General features: G+C 41.4%; 1 protein-coding gene and 1 long non-coding RNA gene across 3 annotated transcripts in view; one reads left to right on the top strand and one right to left on the bottom strand.

Annotated features, from left to right (window-relative positions):
• LOC143782533 (uncharacterized) overlaps positions 1-17,805 on the top strand; it is a 41,521-nt gene extending 23,716 nt beyond the window's left edge. Inside the window, exons 2-3 of the long non-coding RNA XR_013216990.1 lie at positions 7,864-7,911; positions 17,732-17,805. This is a non-coding gene — a long non-coding RNA (uncharacterized LOC143782533). The remainder of the gene's footprint in view (positions 1-7,863; positions 7,912-17,731) is intronic.
• ATP9B (ATPase phospholipid transporting 9B (putative)) overlaps positions 1-25,467 on the bottom strand; it is a 428,187-nt gene that overhangs the window by 69,690 nt on the left and 333,030 nt on the right. For both annotated transcript variants that reach the window (XM_077270058.1, XM_077270059.1), the window contains exons 16-18: positions 17,902-18,063; positions 15,949-16,041; positions 9,425-9,508 (exon numbers count right to left, since the gene is read on the bottom strand). In XM_077270058.1, coding sequence (XP_077126173.1) covers positions 9,425-9,508; positions 15,949-16,041; positions 17,902-18,063 — 339 coding nt within the window. The remainder of the gene's footprint in view (positions 1-9,424; positions 9,509-15,948; positions 16,042-17,901; positions 18,064-25,467) is intronic.

A 25,467-nucleotide genomic window follows, 5' to 3' on the forward strand; every position in this document is an offset into this window, starting at 1 on the left:
CCACTTTAATGACTATTAGTTATACATCTCCCTGGGATAAAGAATTCTACATCATACTCTGGGGTTTTCACTCTATATAATGACCCTATTGTGAACGAATATTAGCCAGTCAATGAAGATTGGCCTTGTGTATTTGAATTTGGTTGATTCCACCATTGTGTGAGATTTATATACCAACATTGCTGGCATTTGAGTGGTTCCCCATAACTGAGATCTGTGCATAAATGGGACTTTGACTTTTCCCTCTCTATTTTTTGTCCCAAAGAAGAGGATATTTTTGCTCAAGCTCCCTATTAAGGATAAAAAGGCTGTGGTGTATAAGACTATTTTTTTCGTTTTTTTGCTTGGTTCTTTTTTCATTATTTTTTTCATTTTTGTTTTTCATACAATTTTTTGCTAATTTTTTATGATATGTTATTTTTTCTGGGTGAGAAATCAGTAGGCCATTAAGCCAACAAATGTGTGTCTGGAGGGGCTTTACTTGATGGATCTGCTATGTGTAATTGAGAGAATTATATCTTCCTTGTCTGTGCCTTATGAAATATCCTACATCTACGTATGAATATCCTATTAAGGGCCTCTAGCCTTTTGGTCATACTTTTTGTTTTTTTGTTTTTTTGATTTTTTCTAATTTTTTTCATATTGCTTAATCCATTTTGTTTATTTTTTATAATATGTTTATTATGAAAAATTGGGACTTGCCCTTATTGATGTGTATGGACAAAACAATGAAAAACTATATACTATATACTGTGTAATAGGATAATAACAGTCCCCTCTTGTATACTCTATAAGAACCATTCATTGTGTATTAGTACCCTATTTAGGATCCTCAGCCTTTTGGCTATAGTACTATTTTTGTGTTTTTTTGTTTGGTTTATTTTTTCTAATTTTTTCTTATTCTTTATATGAACTATTTTGCTAATTTTTTATTATAATTTTGTTTTTTGGGTCAACCTGTATCTGGGACACTACCTTATAGGGACTGTAGGGTATCTGTAGGGCGAATAGGGACAGTCCTCGTGGAGCGGGGGCGCCAACCGCAGGAACTTAGGGTGCCTACCCCCGTAAGTAGGTAGTGGACAAGAGTAGGGAATTTGGTAGGGGTTAGTTGCTCCCCTTGCTGGTTATTTGTCTTTATTGATGTCTTCTGTTATGACCCCAATGGCGAGGGTCTCAGAGGAACAAGTAAGTCTGCGAAGTACAAAAATCCAGCTCATAGGGCAGTGGTAACTGGGTTGACCATATATCTACTCCTAACGCCAACACTAGAAGTAGCCGGGGAACATGCCTACGTTGGTCGCTAGATGTCTCGCGCCAGCCGGAGGACTAACTACCCCTAGAAGAGGAAAACAAAGACCTCTCTTGCCTCCAGAAAATAGACCCCAAAAGTTGGATACAAGCCCCCCACAAATAATAACGGTGAGGTAAGAGGAAATGACAAACACAGAGATGAACTAGGTTTAGCAAAGAGAGGCCCACTTACTAATAGCAGAATGTAGTAAGATAACTTATATGGTCAACAAAAACCCTATCCAAAATCCACACTGGAAATTCAAGAACCCCCGAACCGTCTAACGGCCCGGGGGGAGAACTCCAGCCTCCCTAGAGCTTCCAGCAAGGTTAGGATACAGATTATGTACAAGCTGGACAAAAATGCAAACAAAAACAAATAGCAAAAAGCAAGAAAGCAGACTTAGCTTAATCTAGCAGGAACCAGGATCAGTAGACAAGAGCACAACAGATTAGCTCTGATTACAACGTTGCCAGGCATTGAACTGAAGGTCCAGAGAGCTTATATAGCAACACCCCTGACCTAACGACCCAGGTGAGTATACAAGGGATGGCAGACATTCCCAGAGTCAAATCACTAGTAACCACTAGAGGGAGCCAAAAAGGTAAATTCACAACAGTACTGTTATGGAAATATTAGGGTTGGATAAATATATCCCTGTGTGTGCTGTGGCCGCTCCCAATTAGACTGAGTATTTTGAGCGCTCATCAAGAATGGACTGTACACAACTGTGACAGAACAACATTCCATCAATACTGATACTTTATTGTACATACATAGTTTTATATTTTCACATAGAAAGGAGTGGTTAGGGGTTGTCAGGGGTGGTTAGTTAATTACCATATTGTCTGGCTCCTCTGTCATTGGTTATCTAAACATATATGGAATATTGTGATTAATGCTCATATGACTGCTGATTAAGCAACCGAACTCGAGTTCTGTGTCTAGGACAAAGTGGAGAGACTTGATCAGCAGTCACCAAACATCTGACTCTGTTTCTGCTTTTAGGGGTGGAAAACCCCATATGATCTGTCTGGGTTATATCAGTTTGTCAGCCATTTTAAACCATTTATTATAATGTATATATTAGATGTGAGCATATAAGTATATATTTGAATATAGAGGAGTATACATGCAAGTGAGATCTACATGATATATATATTTCTATCACAGTACCCCCCCCTTAGTGAGGGGTCACCGAACCCTCACCAAGACCACCAGGGCGATCAGGATGAGCGGTGTGAAAGGCACGAACCAAATCGGCCGCATGCACATCAGAGGCGACCACCCAGGAATTATCCTCCTGACCATAGCCCTTCCACTTGACCAGGTACTGAAGCCTCCGCCTGGAGAGACGAGAATCTAAGATCTTCTCCACCACGTACTCCAACTCGCCCTCAACCAACACCGGAGCAGGAGGCTCAGCAGAAGGGACCACAGGCACAACGTACCGCCGCAACAAGGACCTATGAAATACGTTGTGAATGGCAAATGACACCGGAAGATCCAGGCGAAAGGATACAGGATTAAGGATTTCCAATATCTTGTAAGGACCAATGAAGCGAGGCTTAAATTTGGGAGAGGAGACCTTCATAGGAACAAATCGAGAAGACAGCCATACCAAATCCCCAACGCGAAGTCGGGGACCCACACCGCGGCGGCGGTTGGCAAAACGCTGAGCCTTCTCCTGTGACAACTTCAAGTTGTCCACCACATGACTCCAGATCCGCTGCAACCTATCCACCACAGAATCCACCCCAGGACAGTCAGAAGGCTCCACATGTCCCGAGGAAAAACGAGGATGGAAATCATCCAGTTGCAGAAAAATGGCGAAACCAAGGTGGCGGAACTAGCCCGATTATTAAGGGCAAATTCAGCCAACGGCAAGAAGGTCACCCAATCATCCTGATCAGAAGAGACAAAACACCTCAAATAAGCCTCCAGAGTCTGATTAGTTCGCTCCGTTTGTCCGTTAGTCTGGGGATGAAAAGCGGACGAAAACGACAAATCAATGCCCATCCTACCACAAAAGGATCGCCAGAACCTGGAAACAAACTGGGATCCTCTGTCCGACACAATATTCTCAGGAATGCCGTGCAAACGAACCACGTTCTGGAAGAACACAGGAACCAGATCAGAAGAGGAGGGCAGCTTAGGCAAAGGAACCAAATGGACCATCTTGGAGAAACGATCACATATCACCCAGATGACAGACATGCCCTGAGACACCGGAAGATCAGAAATGAAATCCATAGAGATGTGTGTCCAAGGTCTCTTCGGGACAGGCAAGGGCAAGAGCAACCCGCTGGCACGAGAACAGCAAGGCTTAGCTCGAGCACAAGTTCCACAGGACTGCACAAATGACCGCACATCCCTTGACAAGGAAGGCCACCAAAAGGACCTGGCCACCAGATCTCTGGTGCCAAAAATTCCCGGGTGCCCTGCCAACACTGAGGAATGAACCTCGGAAATGACTCTGCTGGTCCATTTAGCAGGCACAAACAATCTGTCAGATGGACAAGAGTCAGGCCTACCAGCCTGAAATCTCTGCAACACACGCCGCAGATCAGGAGAAATAGCTGACAAGATAACTCCTTCCTTAAGAATACCCACAGGTTCAGCGACTCCAGGAGCATCAGGCACAAAGCTCCTAGACAGAGCATCGGCCTTCACATTCTTAGAACCTGGTAAATACGAGACCACAAAGTCAAAACGGGAGAAAAACAATGACCAGCGGGCCTGTCTAGGATTCAGGCGTTTAGCAGACTCGAGATACATCAGATTTTTGTGATCAGTCAAGACCACCACACGATGCTTAGCACCCTCGAGCCAATGACGCCACTCCTCAAATGCCCACTTCATGGCCAACAACTCCCGATTGCCCACATCATAATTTCGCTCTGCCGGCGAAAACTTCCTGGAGAAAAAGGCACAAGGTCTCATAGTAGAGCAACCAGGGCCTCTCTGCGACAAAACGGCCCCTGCCCCAATCTCCGAAGCATCCACCTCCACCTGAAAGGGAAGTGAGGTGTCAGGTTGGCACAAAACAGGCGCCGAAGTAAACCGGCGTTTCAACTCCTGGAAAGCCTCCACGGCAGCAGGAGCCCAGTTAGCTACATCAGAGCCTTTCTTGGTCATATCCGTCAATGGTTTAACAACGCTAGAAAAATTTGCGATAAAACGACGGTAGAAGTTAGCAAAACCCAAGAACTTCTGAAGACTCTTAACTGACGAGGGTTGAGTCCAATCATGAATAGCTCGGACCTTGACTGGGTCCATCTCCACAGCAGAAGGGGAAAAAATGAACCCCAAAAAGGGAACCCTCTGTACACCAAAGAGACACTTTGAGCCTTTAACAAACAAAGAATTTTCACGCAAAATCTTAAAAACCATCCTGACCTGCTCCACATGCGAGTCCCAATCATCAGAAAAAACCAGAATATCATCCAGATAAACAATCAAAAATTTATCCAGATACTTCCGGAAAATGTCATGCATGAAGGACTGAAAAACTGAAGGTGCATTAGAGAGCCCAAATGGCATCACCAAGTACTCAAAATGACCTTCGGGCGTATTGAATGCGGTTTTCCATTCATCGCCTTGCTTAATGCGCACAAGGTTGTACGCACCACGAAGGTCTATCTTGGTGAACCACTTGGCACCTTTAATCCGGGCAAACAAGTCTGACAACAGCGGCAAAGGATACTGAAATTTGACAGTGATCTTGTTTAAAAGCCGATAGTCAATACAAGGCCTCAAAGATCCGTCCTTTTTGGCCACAAAAAAGAATCCCGCACCAAGAGGGGAGGAAGAAGGACGGATATGCCCCTTCTCAAGGGACTCCTTGATATATGAACGCATCGCGGTATGTTCAGGTACCGACAAATTAAACAGTCTCCCCTTAGGAAACTTACTGCCAGGAATCAAATCTATTGCACAGTCACATTCCCTATGAGGAGGCAGTGCACTGGACTTAGACTCGCTGAAGACATCCTGATAATCAGACAAATACGCCGGAACTTCCGAAGGCGTAGAAGAAGCAATAGACAAGGGCAGGGAATCTCCATGAATTCCATGGCAGCCCCAACTTGACACCGACATTGCCTTCCAGTCCAAGACTGGATTATGGGTCTGTAACCATGGCAAACCCAAAACAACCAAATCATGCATCTTATGCAGAACAAGAAAACGTATCACCTCCCGATGTTCGGGAGTCATGCACATGGTAACCTGTGTCCAAAACTGCGGTTTATTTTTTGCCAAAGGCGTAGCATCAATACCCCTAAGAGGGATAGGATTTTCTAATGGCTCCAGAACAAAACCGCAGCGCTTGGCAAATGACAGATCCATCAGACTCAGGGCAGCACCTGAGTCTACAAACGCCATGACAGGATACGATGACAGTGAGCAAATCAAAGTTACAGATAGAATAAATTTAGGTTGCAAATTACCAATGGCGACAGGACTAACAACCCTAGTAAGACGTTTAGAGCATGCTGAGATAACATGTGTAGAATCACCACAGTAGTAACACAAGCCATTCTGGCGTCTATGAATTTTCCGCTCATTTCTAGTCAGGATTCTATCACATTGCATTAAATCAGGTGCCTGTTCAGACAACCCCATGAGGGAATTTGCGGTTTTGCGCTCCCGCAACCGCCGGTCGATTTGAATTGCCAGGGCCATGGAATCATTCAGACCTGTGGGAATGGGAAAACCCACCATCACATTCTTAATGGCTTCAGAAAGGCCATTTCTGAAATTTGCAGCCAATGCACACTCGTTCCACTGGGTCAGCACGGACCATTTCCGAAATTTTTGGCAATACACTTCAGCCTCGTCCTGGCCCTGAGACATAGCCAGCAAGGCTTTTTCTGCCTGAATCTCAAGATTGGGTTCCTCATAAAGCAAACCGAGCGCCAGAAAAAACGCATCAATATCAGCCAATGCCGGATCTCCTGGCGCCAGCGAGAAGGCCCAATCCTGAGGGTCGCCCCGTAAAAAAGAAATAACAATTTTCACTTGCTGAGCGGAGTCTCCAGATGAACAGGGTCTCAGGGACAAAAACAATTTACAATTATTCCTGAAATTTCTAAATTTAAATCGGTCTCCGGAAAACAGTTCAGGAATCGGTATCTTAGGTTCTGACATAGGATTTCTGATAACATAATCTTGTATGCCCTGCACACGAGCAGTAAGCTGGTCCACACCTGTAATCAAGGTCTGGACGTTCATGTCTGCAGCAAACACAAGCCACTCAGAGGTAAAGGGGAAAAGAAAAAAAAAAATGAGAAAGAGAAAAAAAAAACTCAGAATTTTCTTTCTTATAATCCCGCTTCTGCAATGCATTTAACATTTAATACTGGCCTGGCAAACTGTTATGACCCCAATGGCGAGGGTCTCAGAGGAACAAGTAAGTCTGCGAAGTACAAAAATCCAGCTCATAGGGCAGTGGTAACTGGGTTGACCATATATCTACTCCTAACGCCAACACTAGAAGTAGCCGGGGAACATGCCTACGTTGGTCGCTAGATGTCTCGCGCCAGCCGGAGGACTAACTACCCCTAGAAGAGGAAAACAAAGACCTCTCTTGCCTCCAGAAAATAGACCCCAAAAGTTGGATACAAGCCCCCCACAAATAATAACGGTGAGGTAAGAGGAAATGACAAACACAGAGATGAACTAGGTTTAGCAAAGAGAGGCCCACTTACTAATAGCAGAATGTAGTAAGATAACTTATATGGTCAACAAAAACCCTATCCAAAATCCACACTGGAAATTCAAGAACCCCCGAACCGTCTAACGGCCCGGGGGGAGAACTCCAGCCTCCCTAGAGCTTCCAGCAAGGTTAGGATACAGATTATGTACAAGCTGGACAAAAATGCAAACAAAAACAAATAGCAAAAAGCAAGAAAGCAGACTTAGCTTAATCTAGCAGGAACCAGGATCAGTAGACAAGAGCACAACAGATTAGCTCTGATTACAACGTTGCCAGGCATTGAACTGAAGGTCCAGGGAGCTTATATAGCAACACCCCTGACCTAACGACCCAGGTGAGTATACAAGGGATGGCAGACATTCCCAGAGTCAAATCACTAGTAACCACTAGAGGGAGCCAAAAAGGTAAATTCACAACAGTCTTCAATTTTAGAACTCTGTTATCTTAACTTTATATATTAAAAGTTATATTTTAGGAATCCTTGTTTTGTGGTTTTGTTTTTTATTATTGAGTCATCCCTGTATGTCATGGTAATATATGGTTATAATGTTGTGGTATTATTTGTCCCTCACATGTGGTATCATTGGTATATTGGTCTTCGTAGAGTGGGTTTTATTCAGGATTCTGGTTATATTCAGACACTATCTGGTAGAATTATATGGTCGTGGTGTGAGGAATTCTGCCTATATAGTTGTATTATTGGCATGATCGGTATACTGAACTTTGCTCTGTAACGGTATAATAATATTTGGTAACTGACTTATTTTGAAGTATTATTTAGAAAATTATGTAAGTTCTGCATTTTTTATAAGATCTGTAGATTTTATTTGTCATTTTTTTTTTTTACTAGGGTAACAACATATATCCATAGGGGCCCATGTATCGGAGCAACATGCTGGTAAGGGCGCAGATCAAAATTTGGTCCTTGGGACCCATATGACTAATTATGCCAATGGCTATTTCATTCTATATACAGACATAAAATGCTGATTTTATAGCTGGTCTGACATGGCTTTTCAAAGTAAGTAGACTAGCTTTATCAAGTCTTAGGCTACTTTCACACTAGCGTCGTGCACTGCATGTCGCTATGCGTCGTTTTGTAGAAAAAACGCATCCTGCAAAAGTGCTTGCAGGATGCGTTTTTTCTCCATAGACTTGCATTAGCGACACAGTGCGACGCATTGACACACGTCGCAACCGTCGTGCGACGGTTGCGTCAGACCGTCGCCACCAAAAAACGTTGCATTTAATGCTTTTTGGTGCGTCGTGTCCGCCATTTCCGACCGCGCATGCGTGGCCAGAACTCCGCCCCCGCCTCCCCGCACATCACAATGGGGCAGCGGATGCATTGAAAAACAGCATCCGCTGCCCCCTTTGTGCGGCGCTTTCACTGCTTGTGTCGGTACGTCGCAACGACGCAATTCGTCGTGCGTCGTACTAGGCTAGTGTGAAAGTAGCCTAAGATATCCATTTGATAATGTATGCAGTTTGTATAGTGAAATCTGGTGACAGATCTGCTTTAAGAATGCATGTCCTCTATTTGGTATTGTATTTATTTTGTCAACTCCGGTACTACGCACAGCGATATTTTTCTGATCAACCTGTAAAAAAAAAAACAATTGCTCTGAAAAGTGTTCTTCTCATTTCAAAGGTATAAAACCATTAAAACGAGGCTGATTCCAACAAATGTGCTTAAGAAGAATTATACTGTTCTAGTTGCAAATTGTCTCTTCAGAGACAACATTCTGGTTTGGCTTTTATCCTAAGTCATGTGACAAGGCTCGTTAAAGGGTCGACATTGACTGTTAGGATTGCTGCTTCCAGTAGGTGGCACTAGAGTTCTAGTCCTCTTCCTCTCTGAAGAGACAATTTGCGTATTTCCCAGAGGAGCATTGCGGCTTTAAGTCTCCTCATCTCGGCATGCTTAACATGTCACTCTCTGCAAGGAGATACGATACTTCTTGGATACTGTTCTAGTTAAAATTAATTTAATGTTCCAGTGCAGGCGACATAGTAAGAAACAACAGTATCACATACATTCATATGTAAAAATAACTGAAGCAATAGGATTAGTATGTGCTGCAAAAGTGAAGAACAAATGATCACTGGTCAGTAATGTTCCCCATCATCACAAATCTATACTTTAGTCAATTCAAGTACTTTATAATGGTGCAAAAAAGCTGGGTGTGATATAATGAACTAGCTATTGAACCCGTTCTACGCCCAGGTGGCGAGTCTGTCTCACTCCTGATGAAGCTGCTGCTCCAACCGACGTCCTGGCAAGTGCTGACTCCTGTGCATGCGCTGGAGGTTTCGGAAGGAAGGACACATCTCTATATATTATAGATCATGTAAAACTGACAAACAGCAATCACTGCATAAACCTAAGGTTCATAAATAAAGTATTGTACCTCAAAATCTTGATACTGCTCTTCAGTTAATGATTTTTTGGAAACAACCAGAGTTCTCAGCCCTTCTCTTGCCATGTTTCCACACTAAAAAAAAATCAAAGAAATACTGTAAGAAATGTGGGTAATACTGCTTCAAAAATCACATTTTTCACATATGTGACGTTACTATTACATTACTGCTTGCCCGATGTCCTAGATTTTCATGGTCATTACCACTTTAGTGTTTGCACAGTTGGTCTAAAGTGGTGGTGGGTGGCACAGCACAGGGCTCAAATGTGCAGAAAAAGATCGAACATGCCACATATTAGAATCCAGAAGCTCAGTCAGCTGAGAAGCGCCCCCTATCCTCTGATTCATGCAGACGACAAGGTCTATTTAAATCTTTTGGTAGAAGAAATTGATTTAAAGGTTCCCCTACAAGTTAGACATTAGCTAACAAAAACACACCATTTCAACTGTAACAAATGTTCATCATATGGAATGAGGTTGACTTTGTTTGATTTTTAGGGTGAATGGTTTGTCAATCATCAACCTGCCTTACTTTTATAGCCACCCTTATAGGAGTTTGGTTTTGAAAGTGATTCACTTGTCTATGTATCTCCAATTAAGTGACATCACTGAACCGATGTGATGACATCACTAATACTTCAATAGGAATTGAGCCATGTCAATCAACACTGAATATATAGGGTTATTTACTGTATATGTCCCATATATTATACTCCAGTCACATTAGAATTTCCCTGAGACTCCATGTAATTAACTAGATGCGCAAGATATTGTATATTCAGACCACAATGGTGTACAATGTGCTTCTAACATGAGGAAATCGACAGGTAGGAAAATTCATTATTGAGTCACAATAGTACATTATTTATTATTCCACCACCCTAATAAAGGAAACCAAGAAATATCTTAGAAATATACTAAGTACTGTATATACGTTGTGTGTGTGTGTGTATATATATATATATATATATATATATATATATATATATATATATATATATATATACACACTGCTCAAAAAAATAAAGGGTACACTTAAACAACATAATATAAATTCAAGTAAATGTAACTTCTGTGAAATCAAACTGTCCAACTGTCCACTTAGGAGGCAACACTGTTTGACAATCAATTTCACATGCTGTTGTGCAAATGGAATAGACAACAGATGGAAATTATTGGCAATTATCAAGACACACTCATTAAAGGAGTGGTTCTGCAGGTGGGGACCACAGACCACATCTCAGTACCAATGCTTTCTGGCTGATGTTTTGGTCACTTTTGAATGTTGGTTGTGCTTTCACACTCGTGGTAGCATGAGACGGACTCTACAACCCACACAAGTGGCTCAGGTATTGCAGCTCATCCAGGATGGCACATCAATGAGAGATGTGGCAAGAAGGTTTGCGGTGTCTGTCAGCGTAGTGTCCAGAGGCGCTACCAGAAGACAGGCCAGTACACCAGGAGACGTGCAGGGGGCCATAGGAGTGCAACAACCCAGCAGCAGGACCGCTACCTCAACCTTTGTACAATGAGGAACAGGAGGAGCACTGCCAGAGTGCTGCAAAATGACCTCCAGCAGGCCACAAATGTGCATGTGTCTGCACAAACTGTTAGAAACCGACTCCATGAGGATGGTCTGAGTGTCTGACATCCACAAATGGGGGTTGTGCTCACAGCCCAATACCATACAGGAAGTTTGGCATTTGCCACAGAACACCAGAATTGGCAAATTCGCCACTGGCGCCGTGTGTTCTTCATAGATGAAAGCAGGTTCAAACTAAGCACATGTGACAGACGAGTCTAGAGACGCCGTGGAGAGCGATCTGCTGTCTGCAACATCCTTCAGTATGTCCGGTTTGGCAGTGGGTCAGTAATGGTGTGGGGTGGCATTTCTTTGTGCTCACCAGAGGTAGCCTGACTGCCATTAGCTACCGAGATGAGATCCTCAGACCCCTTGTGAGACCATATGCTGGCGCGGTTGGCCTTGCATTCCTCCTAATGCAGGACAATGTCAGACCTCATGTGGCTGGAGTGTGTCAGCAGTTCCTGCAAGATGAAGGCATTGAAGCTATGGACTGGCCGGCCCGTTCCCCAGGCCTGAATCCGATTGAACACATCTGGGACATCATGTCTCGCACCATCCACTAACGTCATGTTGCACCACAGACTGTCCAGAAGTTGGCGGATGCTTTAATCCAGGTCTGGGAGGAGATCTCTCAGGAGACCATCTGCCGCCTCATCAGGAGCATGCCCAGGCGTTGTAGGGAGGTCATACAGGCAAGTGGAGGTCACACACACTACTGAGCATCATTTCCTTGTTTTGAGGCATTTCCACTGAAGTTGGATCAGCCTGTAACTTCATTTTCCACTTTGATTTTGAGCATCATTCCAACTCCAGACCTCCGTGGGATATTAGTTGTGATTTACTTGATAATTTTTAGGTTTTATTGTTCACAACACATTCCACTATGTAATGAATAAAGATTTACAACTGGAATATTTCATTCCGTGATATCTAGGATGTGGGATTTTAGTGTTTCCTTTATCTTTTTGAGCAGCGTATACATTACAATGTAGTATCAATAAATATGGAATTAACCTTTTATTCTTGTTAAAATTAAAATAAATAATAAAAAATCATCCACTGCCCAATAAATATTATACAGTTTGGACATTATGGATTCAATATCACATATCATTCAAGTTTATATAATTATTCTAAATAATCATCTGTCAATTGGCTTCTAAAACATAAGCTTAATAAATGTCATTGGGGAAAGAGGTCTATTGATTTGACCTTATATTGCTAAATAAATTAAACCAAATTTTTTTTCTTACAATTAATTATGTATCATTATCGCCAAAAGTAATTTTTATGACATTTTGTTAGGTCTTCAGGGAGTTTAATTTAATCATGCCTCTGATTAAGTGAAGCTGGCCTGCAGCATCTATTGATTCATATTGCCAATACCATCATCAACATATGCATGGTGATCAGTCTATTACTTTATTGTCAGTACAGAGCGTTAGATTAAGATGATTACATAGAAAACAAAGCCTGTGAGGAGAGATTTTACATATCTAGACATCTGTAAATACAGTGGTTAAATAGCTAAGGTCTACCGGAAGCTCTACACAAATAAGTACAGGACACATGACTATGGCGGTGGAGCCTTTAGAATAGTGAGTAATATCTTATGGCTGAAGTAAATCCGACCAAGCCGTCAAAGTCGAATGTTTGTTATCCCATTCATTCTTTTAGAAATTTCTGCCACTTTAAGCAAGTTCCACTCATCTACAAGGGTTGTTTCGGTAGTAGAAAGCTCATGGATTTCTGCCAACTGCTTTCAGATTAATTGAACAGTTGCAGAATTTTTTGAAACAAATAGGCTGCATTCACATTCTCCATTAAAGGATGATTAGCATCTCAGCTATGCATTTCTAAGATGGAAATATCTATCACATTGCGCTGCCCACTGGGGCGCACTTTGCTCTACAGCTCAGCTGTTTCCGGAGCACCTGACTTCTGCAGTGGGGCTTCATCGGTGGTCGTGACTGTTATTTAATACCACAATACTAAAATATACAAAGGAGCAGGAATCCAGCAGTGAGACAATATTCCTTGTAAATGTATGGGATCTAAGTGGTAACGTTTCTCCTTGTGGAGAGTGACAAGCCAGGCTTGCCATGTCAGGGTGAGGAGACTTATGTAAGCCATGCATACTCCTCTGGGAAATTAAATATGCAAATAATTGTCTCTTAGGTGAGGAAGAGTACTAGAACTCTAAAGCCACCTGTAGGAAGTAGCAATCCTAAAAGTCAATATCGACCCTTTATCTGAACTCATACTTTGCACTGATGAGGGGCTATACCCCATAACACTGTGTCTGCAAATTGAGATTCTGATTTGACTTTTATCCCAAGTCATATTGCAAGGCTCGTTAAAGGATCCATATTGACTTTTAGGAATGCTACTTCCAATAGATGGCAATAGAGTTCTAGTCCTTTTTCTTTCCGAAGAAGCAATTTTAATATTTAATTTCCCAGTGCAGCATGCATGGTGTATATAAGTCTCCTCACTCTGACAGGCCAAGCCTGGCTTGTCACTCTTCACAAGGAGAACAGTTACCCCTTAGATCTCAGTCTTAAGCATCTCTCCTTGCCAAATCAGATCTCATACTTTGTACTGACGAGGGCAATAACCCGAAACACCGTGTCTGTAAATTGAGATTCTTTTTTGGCTTTTATCCTAAGTCATATTGCAAGGCTTGTTAAAGGGTCGATATTGAATATTAGGATTGCTACTTCATAGGTGGCACTACAGTTCTTGTCCTCTTCCTCTCTGAAGAGGCAATTTGCAGATAAATATATAAAACTTGACTTTTATGTCACCATGAAAAACATCCATGAGTAGTAACTGACTAGTTGGTCAGCAAGATAAAATAGGTTGCGGGATGGGCCCACGTATTTCGGCAGTAAGCCTTATTCATGGTCACATACTAAAATATTGCATGTCTTGGGGGTTCTTATAGGGGGTTTCCACTGTTTAGGCAGATCAGGGCTATTCAAATGCGACATAGCGCCACTATCTATTCCAGCCAATTTTGCGCTTCAAAAGTCAAATGGTGCTCCTTCCCTACCAAGCCCTGCCATGCGCCCAAACAGTAGCTCCCCCCACATATGGGGTATCGGTGTAATCAGGAGAAATTGCACAACAAATTTTATGTTCTCCTGTTACCCTTATGAAAATGAAAAATTTGGGGCTAAATCAACATTTTTGTGAGAAAAATATTTTTTATTTTCACTGCTCAACGTTATAAAATTCTTTCAAGCACTTGCGGGTTCAAGTCGATCACCAAAACTCTAAATTCCTTGAGGGGTACAGTAGCAAAGTGGAGTCACTTACGGAAGGTTTCGGAGTGGTGTTCCTTCCATTCTAAGCCTTGCAGTGCACCCAAACAGTAGTTTTCCACCACATATGCGGTATCGGTGTACTCAGTAGAAACTGAACAACAAATTGTAAGGTCCAATTTTTCTTATTACCCTTTTGAAAATGCAAAACGTGGGGCTAAAGCAATATTTTTGCAGTAAAAAGTTAAATTTTCATTTTTTCCTTCCACGTTGCTTTAATTCCGATGAAATCGCTTAAGAGTTAATAAACTTCTTGAATGTTGTTTTGAGCACTTTAAGGGGTGTAGCTTTTAAAATAGTGTCACTTTTGGGCTTTGTCTGTCACAAAAGCCCCTCAAAGTCATTTCAAATGGGGTGTGGTTCCTAAAAAACTATTTTGTAAATTTTGTTGGAAAAATGAGAAATTGATGATAAGCTTTTAAACCTTTACCTTCCTAACAATAAAAAGTTATGTTCTAAAAATGATGCTGATATGAAATAGACGTGTGATAAATGTTATTTATTAACTGTTTTGTGTGACATAACTATCTGGTTTAAGGGCATAAAAAGTGAAATTTTGAGAAGTGCAAACATTTGCTAATTTGTTGTCATATTTTCGATATTTTCATAAATAAACCTCTATCGTATTGACCAAAATTTACCACTAACATAAAGGACAACATGTCACAAAAAATCAATTTCAGAATCACTAGGATATGTTGAAGCGTTCCAGAGTTACAGAATAACCTCAAAGTGACACCGGTCAGAATTTTAAAAAAATGGCTTGGTCGGGAAAGTGAAAATAAGCTGGTTGTGAAGGGGTTAAATATATAATGAAAAAATAATAAATACGTGAAAGTTCGATCCACCTTTTCCCAATACAACAAAATGAAAGAAAAAAATGAAAATATACTTTATTGCCACTTTTGTAAAAATTCAATCTATCAAAATATAAAATAAAAAAGTATGCAGGATTGGCATCAACGTAATCGTGCTTAATTAGAGAATCCTCATTACAGGTTATTATGATTCTGAAATCCATAAAAACTGCACATTGTATATTTTTTTATGATTTCACTGCTCTTAGATATTAAAAAGAAAAAAAAGACATGACTCTTGGAAGGGTTGGAAAAAACAAAAGTGCAAAAACAAGTACTAGCTGAGGCAAAAGGGTGAACATGGAGACTTCAGCATTGAATTACGAAGTGGCACTTCACCGTTAGATGAGAACTCATCAAAACATTCCAAATCACCTGAATTAAACACAGTTTATGTTCTTATATGAATGACATTATTATGCACCTTTCCATTACACAATATAATTATTGTAGTACATGTATGTATAGAGACTTCTTAAAGGGGTTATTTAATGGTGCTGACTTCCACTACGGAGGTGGGCTGTGCCAATGACATTACGAACCTATATTACTGCGTAGACAAGTGCACGTTGAGCAGGCATCATATAAATGTCCTTTTCTAATGGCCAACACACGATAATGCAGCCAAGTTCACCAAGTGTGTGGGGTTATTGCATCACTGCCACCGCCAACCTGCGCTGTGGAAGTGAGCAGGGCCAGATATCCCCTTTAACTTTCACACCAAGTAATTTGTTTTGTGGATCCTACCTCTTCTTCTAACCAGTCATTATACTGTACAATGCTAGCCATGGCAACATCAGCACCTTTCATATAAAATGTGATTTCTCCAGATGATTCCTCCTGCAAAACAAACACACAACAAAATATCATATGGATAATTAACAACAAGGTGCTACACCTGACAGCATCTTTCCTCTTGCTCAATTCACAAGAATTAAAGAACTTGTGTTGAGATTACAACTTCTCAACTATCCACGCTACACAGGTGCAATACTCTCTCCATTTTATGTATATAGGACTAGCTGTAATAGCCAAGTACAACATTGGCTATCTCCATCAATCCCTTAGACTTAAAGGGAACCTGTCACCCCGTTTTTTCCGTATGAGATAAAAATACTGTTAAATAGGGCCTGAGCTGTGCATTACAATAGTGTATTTTGTGGACCCCGATTCCCCACCTATGCTGCCGAAATACGTTACCAAAGTAGTCGTTTTCGCCTGTCAATCAGGCTGGTCTGGTCAGATGGGCGTGGTGTCTTCCCCCAGATCTTGCTTAGTTTTCTGTTGGTGGCGTAGTGGTGTGCGCATGCCCAAGTCCAGAATCCACTGCACAGGGGAGGGAAAATAGCGTGATCTGCGCTATTCCCCTGGTGATCGGTGGGGGCGGCCATCTTCCTGTGGCCGCGCGTGCGCAGATCGAGCGCTCTGCTGCCCGGGGCTTCAGGAAAATGGCCGTGGGATGCCGCGCGTGCGCAGATGGAGATCGCGGTGGCCATTTTCCTGAAGCAGAGTTCACATCTCGGCTTCAGGAAAATGGCCGCCGCGACCTCCATCTGCGCACGCGCGGCATCCCGCGGCCATTTTCCTGAAGCCCCGGGCAGCAGAGCGCTCGATCTGCGCACGCGCGGCCACAGGAAGATGGCCGCCCCCACCGATCACCAGGGGAATAGCGCAGATCACGCTATTTTCCCTCCCCTGTGCAGTGGATTCTGGACTTGGGCATGCGCACACCACTACGCCACCAACAGAAAACTAAGCAAGATCTGGGGGAAGACACCACGCCCATCTGACCAGACCAGCCTGATTGACAGGTGAAAACGACTACTTTGGTAACGTATTTCGGCAGCATAGGTGGGGAATCGGGGTCCACAAAATACACTATTGTAATGCACAGCTCAGGCCCTATTTAACAGTATTTTTTTCTCATATGGAAAAAACGGGGTGACAGGTGCCCTTTAAAATGGAAAGGGTATTCCACAACCTCAGCCACTGCTCCATTCAAATGACGGATCAAGCACTTATCCTACATCCTGTTGACAACAGTTGTGACCCATTTAAAAGCATATATTCACTTTTACATCTATAGTTTTGTGCAAAAGTTTTAGGCAGGTGTGGAAAAAATTCTGCAAAGAATGTTTAAAAAACCCCAGAAGTGTTAGGTTATTTTTTATCAGTTAACAAAATGCAAAGCGAACGAACAAAAGAGAAACATAAATCAAAATCAGTATTTGGTCTGACCGTCGTTTTGCCTTCAAAACAGCATCAATTCTACATACACTTGCACACAGCATTTGAAGGAACTTGGCAGGCAGGTTGTTCCAAACATCTTGGAGAACTGACCACAGATCTTCTGTGGATGTAGGCTTACATAAATCCTTTTTGCACATTACCTGAGTTACAGCCTATGTTATGTCACTAAGCTGTATTCGAAAGATCCACATAACAGCAGTAAGACATTTAAATTGTACTATATCAAATTAGTTTACAACATATGTGGTAAAGACAATCAAAGCTACTTCTTTTTTTGTAGATACTGACTCAGCTTTGAAACAGAATTGTGGATACAGCTCTGGTCTCTCATACATAACTCAGGATTTGTACAAGGTAAGAATTCTTCTACATAAAAAATGTGTTAACGTAAACTGTAAAATCTAGTTAAAATGAGAGAATGGGTTTTATAGAACATATATACACACTTACCCTGACTATGATGCCCATCCGTTTGCTTTCAGAAGTAAAGGGAAAGATCTGGAGAATGAAGAATGTAAGAATCTGTCCACTGGGAGTTTTAAGCTGCATGGATGTCAGATCTCTGTTAACGAGAGAGAGACCAACACTTTCTGTCCACTGTACAAGTGCAACCTGTGAAAAGAAGAAATTAAAGGGGTGTTCTTAAATGGTTTTAATTGGTAAGCACGAAAAAAGGAAGGTTGCCAATGACTGGCTTTTCTAACTGTTGTCATTATCCTGCAATGAGAGGTTTTATCTTTTATAGTGTAGAGCTAATTTCCATAGAGCCAGGCCTTTAGTTCCTGGCGGAGAGTGCCTAGTAGTTAAAATCCAGGAGAGGGGTTAACTCTTAACATACCAGCCAAACTAATCACAGCTCTCTGCTCTTGGATCTGTGTGCTTGTTCACCTGCCTTGTTATGCTATGTGTAAATACAGTGATAGCAGCTTAGACTCAGGACAAACCACTGAGCGCTAAATGTGTTATAGCAGAACTTGTGCTGGCTTTATACTTCTAATGCTGCAGTTTTATTCTCCAGGGTAGTCACTCAATGAGGAGAGCCCGCCCTGCTAGAAACCAGGAAGTAAGGAGACAGTAAGGAGAATGCATGGCTCTGAATTACTCAAGACACCTAGGGAATACCCCTTTAAAGATTATTATTTTATTGCTATTGTTATTCTAGCATAAGACTTGGGCCTCCATGACAAAAAACTAGTGTTGACGCAGTAGTTGTAAAATCCCGTGATCTGTTACATTTGGCTACAGTTACAGCATAGTTTAATAAAAAATCACTCAGACAGAAATTATAATACATGAAACAGTCCCCAGCCTATGTGTCAGGACTGGTAAAGATAACAGCCATGGATTACTCCCAACAAAGATGCATGCATGAAAGAATGGAGTATAAGATCCAAAGTAAAGTAAAAAGAAAATGTATTTAAGTCAATACATATAAGGCAATACAGAATAAAAAATCATATCATTGACAGAACCATTTTACATAAACGTCAGGTGCAAAGAGTTTAGTATGGTACAACACCACCTATATAGTGTAGTCTGGGAGAGCCTAGTGAAAGAGCCTACATACAGCTCTGGCAAAAATTAAGAGACTTCTGCAAAATGTTCAGTTTGATTTTTCTCTTTATAGGTATATTTTTGAGTAAAATGTAAATTGTTCTTTTATTCCATAAACTACTGACAACATGTCTCCGAAGTGCCAAGCAATACATTTTGGATTTTTTTTCTAAAAATGAGAAATGGTCAAAATTAAATCAAAGAACCAGTGCTTTCAGACCTCAAATAATGCAAAGAAAAGTTCATAATCATTTAAAAACAACAATACTAATGTTTTAACTCAGGAAGGGATCAGAAATCAATATTTTGTGGAATAACCATGATTTTTAATCACAGCTTTCATGCCTCTTGGCATGCTTTCCACCAGTCTTTCACACTGCTTCTGGCGCAAAAATTCAAGAAGTTCTTATTTGTTTGATGGCTTGTGACTATCCGTCATCCTCTTGATTACATTCCAGAGGTTTTCAATGGGGTTCAGGTCTGGAGATTGGTCTGCCCATGACAGGGTTTTGATGTGGTTGTCTCTTAATTTTTGCCAGAGCTGTATACCTAAAGTAACAGTGCACCAAAATCATTCAGAGTGCTCTGAGAGACTCATGTGGCTGCATCAGTGAGAGTGAGTTGTAAATACATCAAACACCGTAGCAAACATAATAACACTGATTGCAGCAGCAGGAGTCTCACATTGAGTGGCTCTTACCCACATCTGACTCTGTGGTGTTGCACACGCTGCCCCATGCGCGTTTCGCATGGAGTTCCTCAGGGGGATGCGGCCTTTCACATAAGGCCATGTGACTCTTAGATTGCACACAGGTGGACTTCCTTTCAGTAAGCATGTGACGTATGAAGATAATTGCTTGTACCAGAAATTTTTTAGAGGTTTCATTGCAAAAGGGGTGAATTCATATGCACATGCCAATTTTTAGTTGTTGTATAGCATAAATTTAATTTAGGACTATTTTTTCTCACTTAATCAATTTAAGACTATTTAGGGGTGATGCATGACACACAAAACCGATTACAAAAATATTTAAACACAGGTGGTAATGTAAGAAAATAGGTAAAAATCCAAGGGGGTGAATACTTTAGCAAAACACTATATGCTCCATTCATTGTCTATAAGAACATCGAAAATAGCAGAGAACAGGACTTTATGGATAGGGGCTAGCTAACGTATACGAGACAACTCCTTTCATTCCACGTGTTCTTTAGCTGTAAATATAATTTTTCATGGGATAGACACTTTAGTATTGACATAAGCCCCACACTCATGGTGAGTTAGTCCCCCAATGAATTTAACAGAGAAGCTCAACCACAAAATACATGTGCACTTCTATTACGTGTGTTTGCACCTTATGGTTTTCCAAACTGTCCAAGGCTCTTATAATAATAATAATAATCTTTATTTTTATACAGCGCTAACATATTCCGCAGCGCTTTACAGTTTGCACACATTATCATCGCTGTCCCCATTGGGGCTCACAATCTAAATCCCTTATCAGTATGTCTTTGGAATGTGGGAGGAAACTGGAGTACCCGGAGGAAACCCACGCAAACACGGGGAGAACATACAAACTCTTTGCAGATGTTGTCCAAGGTGGGATGTGAACCCAGGACTCCAGCACTGCAAGTGCTATCCACTGAGCCACCGTGCTGCCCTCTTATAGCGTAACTAAGATGCTCCTAATTAATGGATCACTAAGACATGAATCCTAGGTATGTATTATACACCCAAACAGCCTTGGCGGGTTATTAACATATACTGTATTTGTTCTCACACTATTTCTATTCTGCATTTGTCTGTACTTGAAACATTCTCTATCACACAGTCTCTTATAGATTCCCATAAAACAAGACTCAATACAACGCTGATAAAATATGGATCTTGTAATTAGTTATATATGAGTAGTGCGTCTTACAAATAAAAACAGTCTAGACAGATACCAAACCAATACAAATATAACGAATTCCAAGTCAAAGTAGTCAATAAAATTGATGATGTGATTGATCATGACCTGCACAAAATGGCATAGTGTCCATTTCACGAAAATAAAATAATTAGACTTGCACGAAGAAACCTTTAAAGCAAGACTATTCTCTTAATTGTGCCAAGCAATTTGCATCAATAAAATCTTCTATTCTTGTACTCATTTTTGACAAAAAGTAAATCATCAACTCCGCAAACAGAACATGTTGGTTTTTGTTAGGAAGTCTTATACATTTGAAGAAAAACTGCAGTCACAAGTGTCATTATCAAATCATCCAGAACAAGCATTTAGGATCAAAGAGTACCTAATGATGCCATTTACTGTATATAACAAAAATCCCGTTATCCCTCAGCTGGATGATTAAAGAAAAAACTAATAAAACTATCAGCTTGCAGCCTGAATAGGACCCGGCTCTCCAGCAGGAGTCGTTAACGAACCTCCAGGTAGTAAGACCCAACATGAATGGTGGCATCTCACAACCTTCCATGACAGCCTTTAGTCACGATCGTTTTGACTAGATGCTGTCTGCATTATTATAACAGTAGCTATTAATGTTGAGCGAACAAGGTGTTATCCGAGCATGCTTGGTGCTATCCGAGCTTCTTGGGCGTGCTCGAAAAATATGTGTGAGTCCCTGAGGATGCATGTCTTGCGACTGTTAGACATTCTAAAACTAAAGACAGCTGCGGAGGGTTCTTTGATGTGTAGATCCCACAAACCGGATGTTTCGGTCCAACTCCAGGCAGTTTGTTTAGTTTTTTTTGTTGTTGTGTTTTTTTTTTTACAAAGTCTTTAAATTGTTTTCTCCCTCAGGAGTCTTTTTCCCTGCAATCACACTATGCCAATTGTGCTTTATATGAAGCAACGTGATCTACAATTAATTACTTGTTGTGTATTTCACACCTTTTTCCAAAAGGTAATTGCCCAGCCTATAAGGCTCGCAAATCAATCTCCTGGACCCTAATACAACAGAACACAGTGATCAGATAAATAGCATTGTGCTACAAAAACCAGTTTGAAAATAGATATAACAAGGCAATAGCGTAGCGTGGGTTGCCAGTGTCAAGGGCAAGGGGAGTGATGAACCCTTAACCAGTAATAATCACAAACAATGGCCCAAGTGCCCCTTTAAAACAAATAATCCCCTGAATGCCACTTTACAAATTAATGATGCTTCCTCAAAAAGTTATAATGTCACCTTTGTGCCACTGTACGCAAAAAATGATTTACACTCACTGAATCTGAGCGACCGAGTCCTCTGCTTCCTTGCACATAAAGTTGGCAAGTGCAGTTGTAGCAATGCAATGTCTGTGTCCTACAGTAGGGAGAATGCACCTGTCCAATTCTTATGCATCAATAGTTGAAATACTGGTCCAGAAAACCCATCTCTACCAGCTATTGAAAGGTTAAATACATAACTCAATGGGAACCTGTCAGAAGTACACCTAGATGTTTTCTCCACTCATGGTTAGTGGTTGGGTGAAGCCAATTATTGTCAAACGACTGTGTTTTCTCTTTTTAAATCATAATGACAACCCAAAACAACATCCAAATGACCCTGATCAAAAGTTAACATACCCTGGTGATTTTGGTCTGATAACATGCACAGAAGTTGACACAAATAGGTTTGAATCGCTATTAACGCATGCTCGGGTGGTCTCCGAGTATTTTGGCGTGCTTGGAGATTTAGTTTTTGTTGATGCAGCTGCATGATTTGCGGCTGCTAGACAGCTTGAATACATGTGGGGATTGCCTAGCAAACAGGCAATTTTTGCTTGTAATCAGTGTGTGTGCATAAAAGCTGAGTGAGTTTCTGGGATCCAAACAAACTCTTGCATCTTTCATCCAGCCACTGCCGTTTCTGGATTGTGAGTCATGGTGAAAGCAAAAGAATTGTCAACGGATCTATTGGAAAAGGTAGTTAAACTGTAAAAAACAGGAAAGGGATACAAAAAGATATCCAAAGAATTGATAATGCCATTCAGCAGAGTTCAAACTGTGACTAACAAATGGAAAATCAAGGGATCTGTAAAAACAAAACCAAGGTCAGGCAGACCAACAAAAATGTCGTCCGCAACTGCCAGGAAAATTGTTTGGGATGCAACGAAAACCCCCCAAATAACATCAGCTGTGGCTGTTTCAAGATGCACAATAAGGAGGCACTTGAAGAAAAATGGGCTGCATGGTTGAGTCGCCAGAAGAAAGCCATTACTGTGAAAACGCCAAAAAGTATCTCGCCTACAATACGCAAAACAGCACAGAGACAAGCCTCAAAACTTCTGGAACAAGGCAATTTGGACTGACAAAACCAAAATTTAACTTTTTGGCCACAACCATAAACGATACATTTGGAGAGAGGTCAACAAGGCCTATGATGAAAGGAACATCATTCCTACTGTGAAGCACGGAGGTGGATTGCTGATGTTTTGGGGATGTGTAAGCTACAAAGGCACAGGAAACTTGGTCAAAGTTGAAGGAAAGATGAATGCAGCACGTTATCAGCAAATACTGGAGGCAAATTTGCACTCATCAGCCCGTAAGCTGCGCATGGGATGCACTTGAATGTTCCAATGCAACAGCTATCCAAAACACAAGGCCAAGTCGACCTGTCATTGGCTACAGCAGAACAAAGTGAAGGTTCTGGAGTGGCTATCTCAGTCTCCTGACCTCAATAACATTGAGCCACTGTGGGGAGATCTCAAGCGCGCAGTTCATGCTAGACAGCCCAGAAATTTACAGGAACTGGAGGCTTTTTGCCAAGAAGAGTGGGCAGCTTTACCGTCTGAGAAAATAAAGAACCTCATCCACAGCTACCACAAAAGACTTCAAGCTGTCATTGATGTTAGAGGGGGCAATAGATGGCATTATGAACTGGGGTATGCAAACTTTTTATCACGGTCATTTGGATGTTTTGGGTTGTCATTATGATTTAAAAAGAGAAAACACAGTCATTTGACAATAAATGGTGTAGAGGGAGGATTTAAATTTATCCTTCACGGTTAACCCAGTGATTTCCAAATTAATATACAAGGTGTTGCCGGCAACTGAAAATGACCAGACGGAGACGTGTGTCTCTGTATGGGGGATCGAGCTGATCTCTGGCCCCCGTTTATTTTGTATATCAGTTTTCATTGTCACAGAAATTATACTTCAACCAATCAGCATAAGAACACGCTCACAGTTCTTAACCTATAAGAATGCAGGAAAAACTTAACCCATGAGGATACAGGAAAAATGGAAACTACAGATATGGTCATGTCTTTTTGGCACAGTATGTGTTTTTCTAACAGATGCCTCAGTCTTGTATAGTGATACACCCCCGAATCTCTTATCTGGCTCGAGACAGAAGACTCAAGGTCTTTATACCAATTATGAACAATAGCCTAGTTGCATACCAGGCTTGTGAACAACAAGATAAAGTTACTTCATGGCAGCTGTAACCTTTTACCTAATTAAATAACAGAATTTATCTTTAAGCAACAAGAAAATGGAGTCAAAAACACAAAATGGAGAATCTAGTACAAAATGGAGAACCTTTCATAATTTGTTCCTTCACATTCCCCCCTAGATAAATTTTGTTAATCAATATCCAGCATCAGAGATACTATCCCAAGCTCTAAGCTCGAGGGGTACTGGTCTTCACATGACTGGTGCCATGTTACCAGCCATTTTAAATACAGTTTCATTAATATCTACAAGCGAGGGAAAAATCTTATTATTTCACAGTCTAAGATATAGCAGTACAAAAAGTATATAAGAAAATATATTTTCACCTTGACAATCCCCCTAAACACTAAGTTTTTTTTTCCCTTAAAGAAAGATCCTTCGAGACTGTCCATGTGATGGGAAAAGGGGAGGTGGATTTCTTCATCCAGACACCTCAGAAACTCTCCCCTAGCGAGAGGCCTCCAGGCAGCTGAACCCTTCACTAACCTCACATGGAGTTCTCCCACTGTCCCTAAACTAAATCTCTTAGCATCATTTGAGAATGGGGGGTTTTGTCTACTCTCTTGAGGGGGACATACTTAGGGATCTCCCTTGGATCAGTACCATCGTACTCTGGTGGGTCTACTTCTTGATTGAGGAAGGTGCCAGTCGAGATTGCTTTCACTAACTACCTAGGCCTGCCCAGGTGTACTTATACATCTATCATATTGTCATTATTTGTTTGTAAAATGAGAAAGGTTGGTTCTCAGGGTCAGCCAATTGTTTTTGCATGGCTAGCTAGTCAGAGGGCCTCCAGGGATAATATTCCTGTATCTGTCTTACCCTACCTGATGTGGTTGGTTCCCTGGTGGTGGGAGCGACATGACATACTGGTCTACAGCTCCTTCCCAAAAGGATTACTGTCAGCCTACTCCCAAAAGTTAATGTCCCCACTATCCACCAACCACAATCCTGTGTCAGCTTCTTATATCACTGCATGTGATCTTGTCTGGACAGGATTCAGTGTAATTCTCTTAGGTCGGGTTGC

Source organism: Ranitomeya variabilis, chromosome 6 (genome assembly GCF_051348905.1).
Source record: "Ranitomeya variabilis isolate aRanVar5 chromosome 6, aRanVar5.hap1, whole genome shotgun sequence".
Classification (NCBI taxonomy): Eukaryota; Metazoa; Chordata; class Amphibia; order Anura; family Dendrobatidae; genus Ranitomeya; species Ranitomeya variabilis.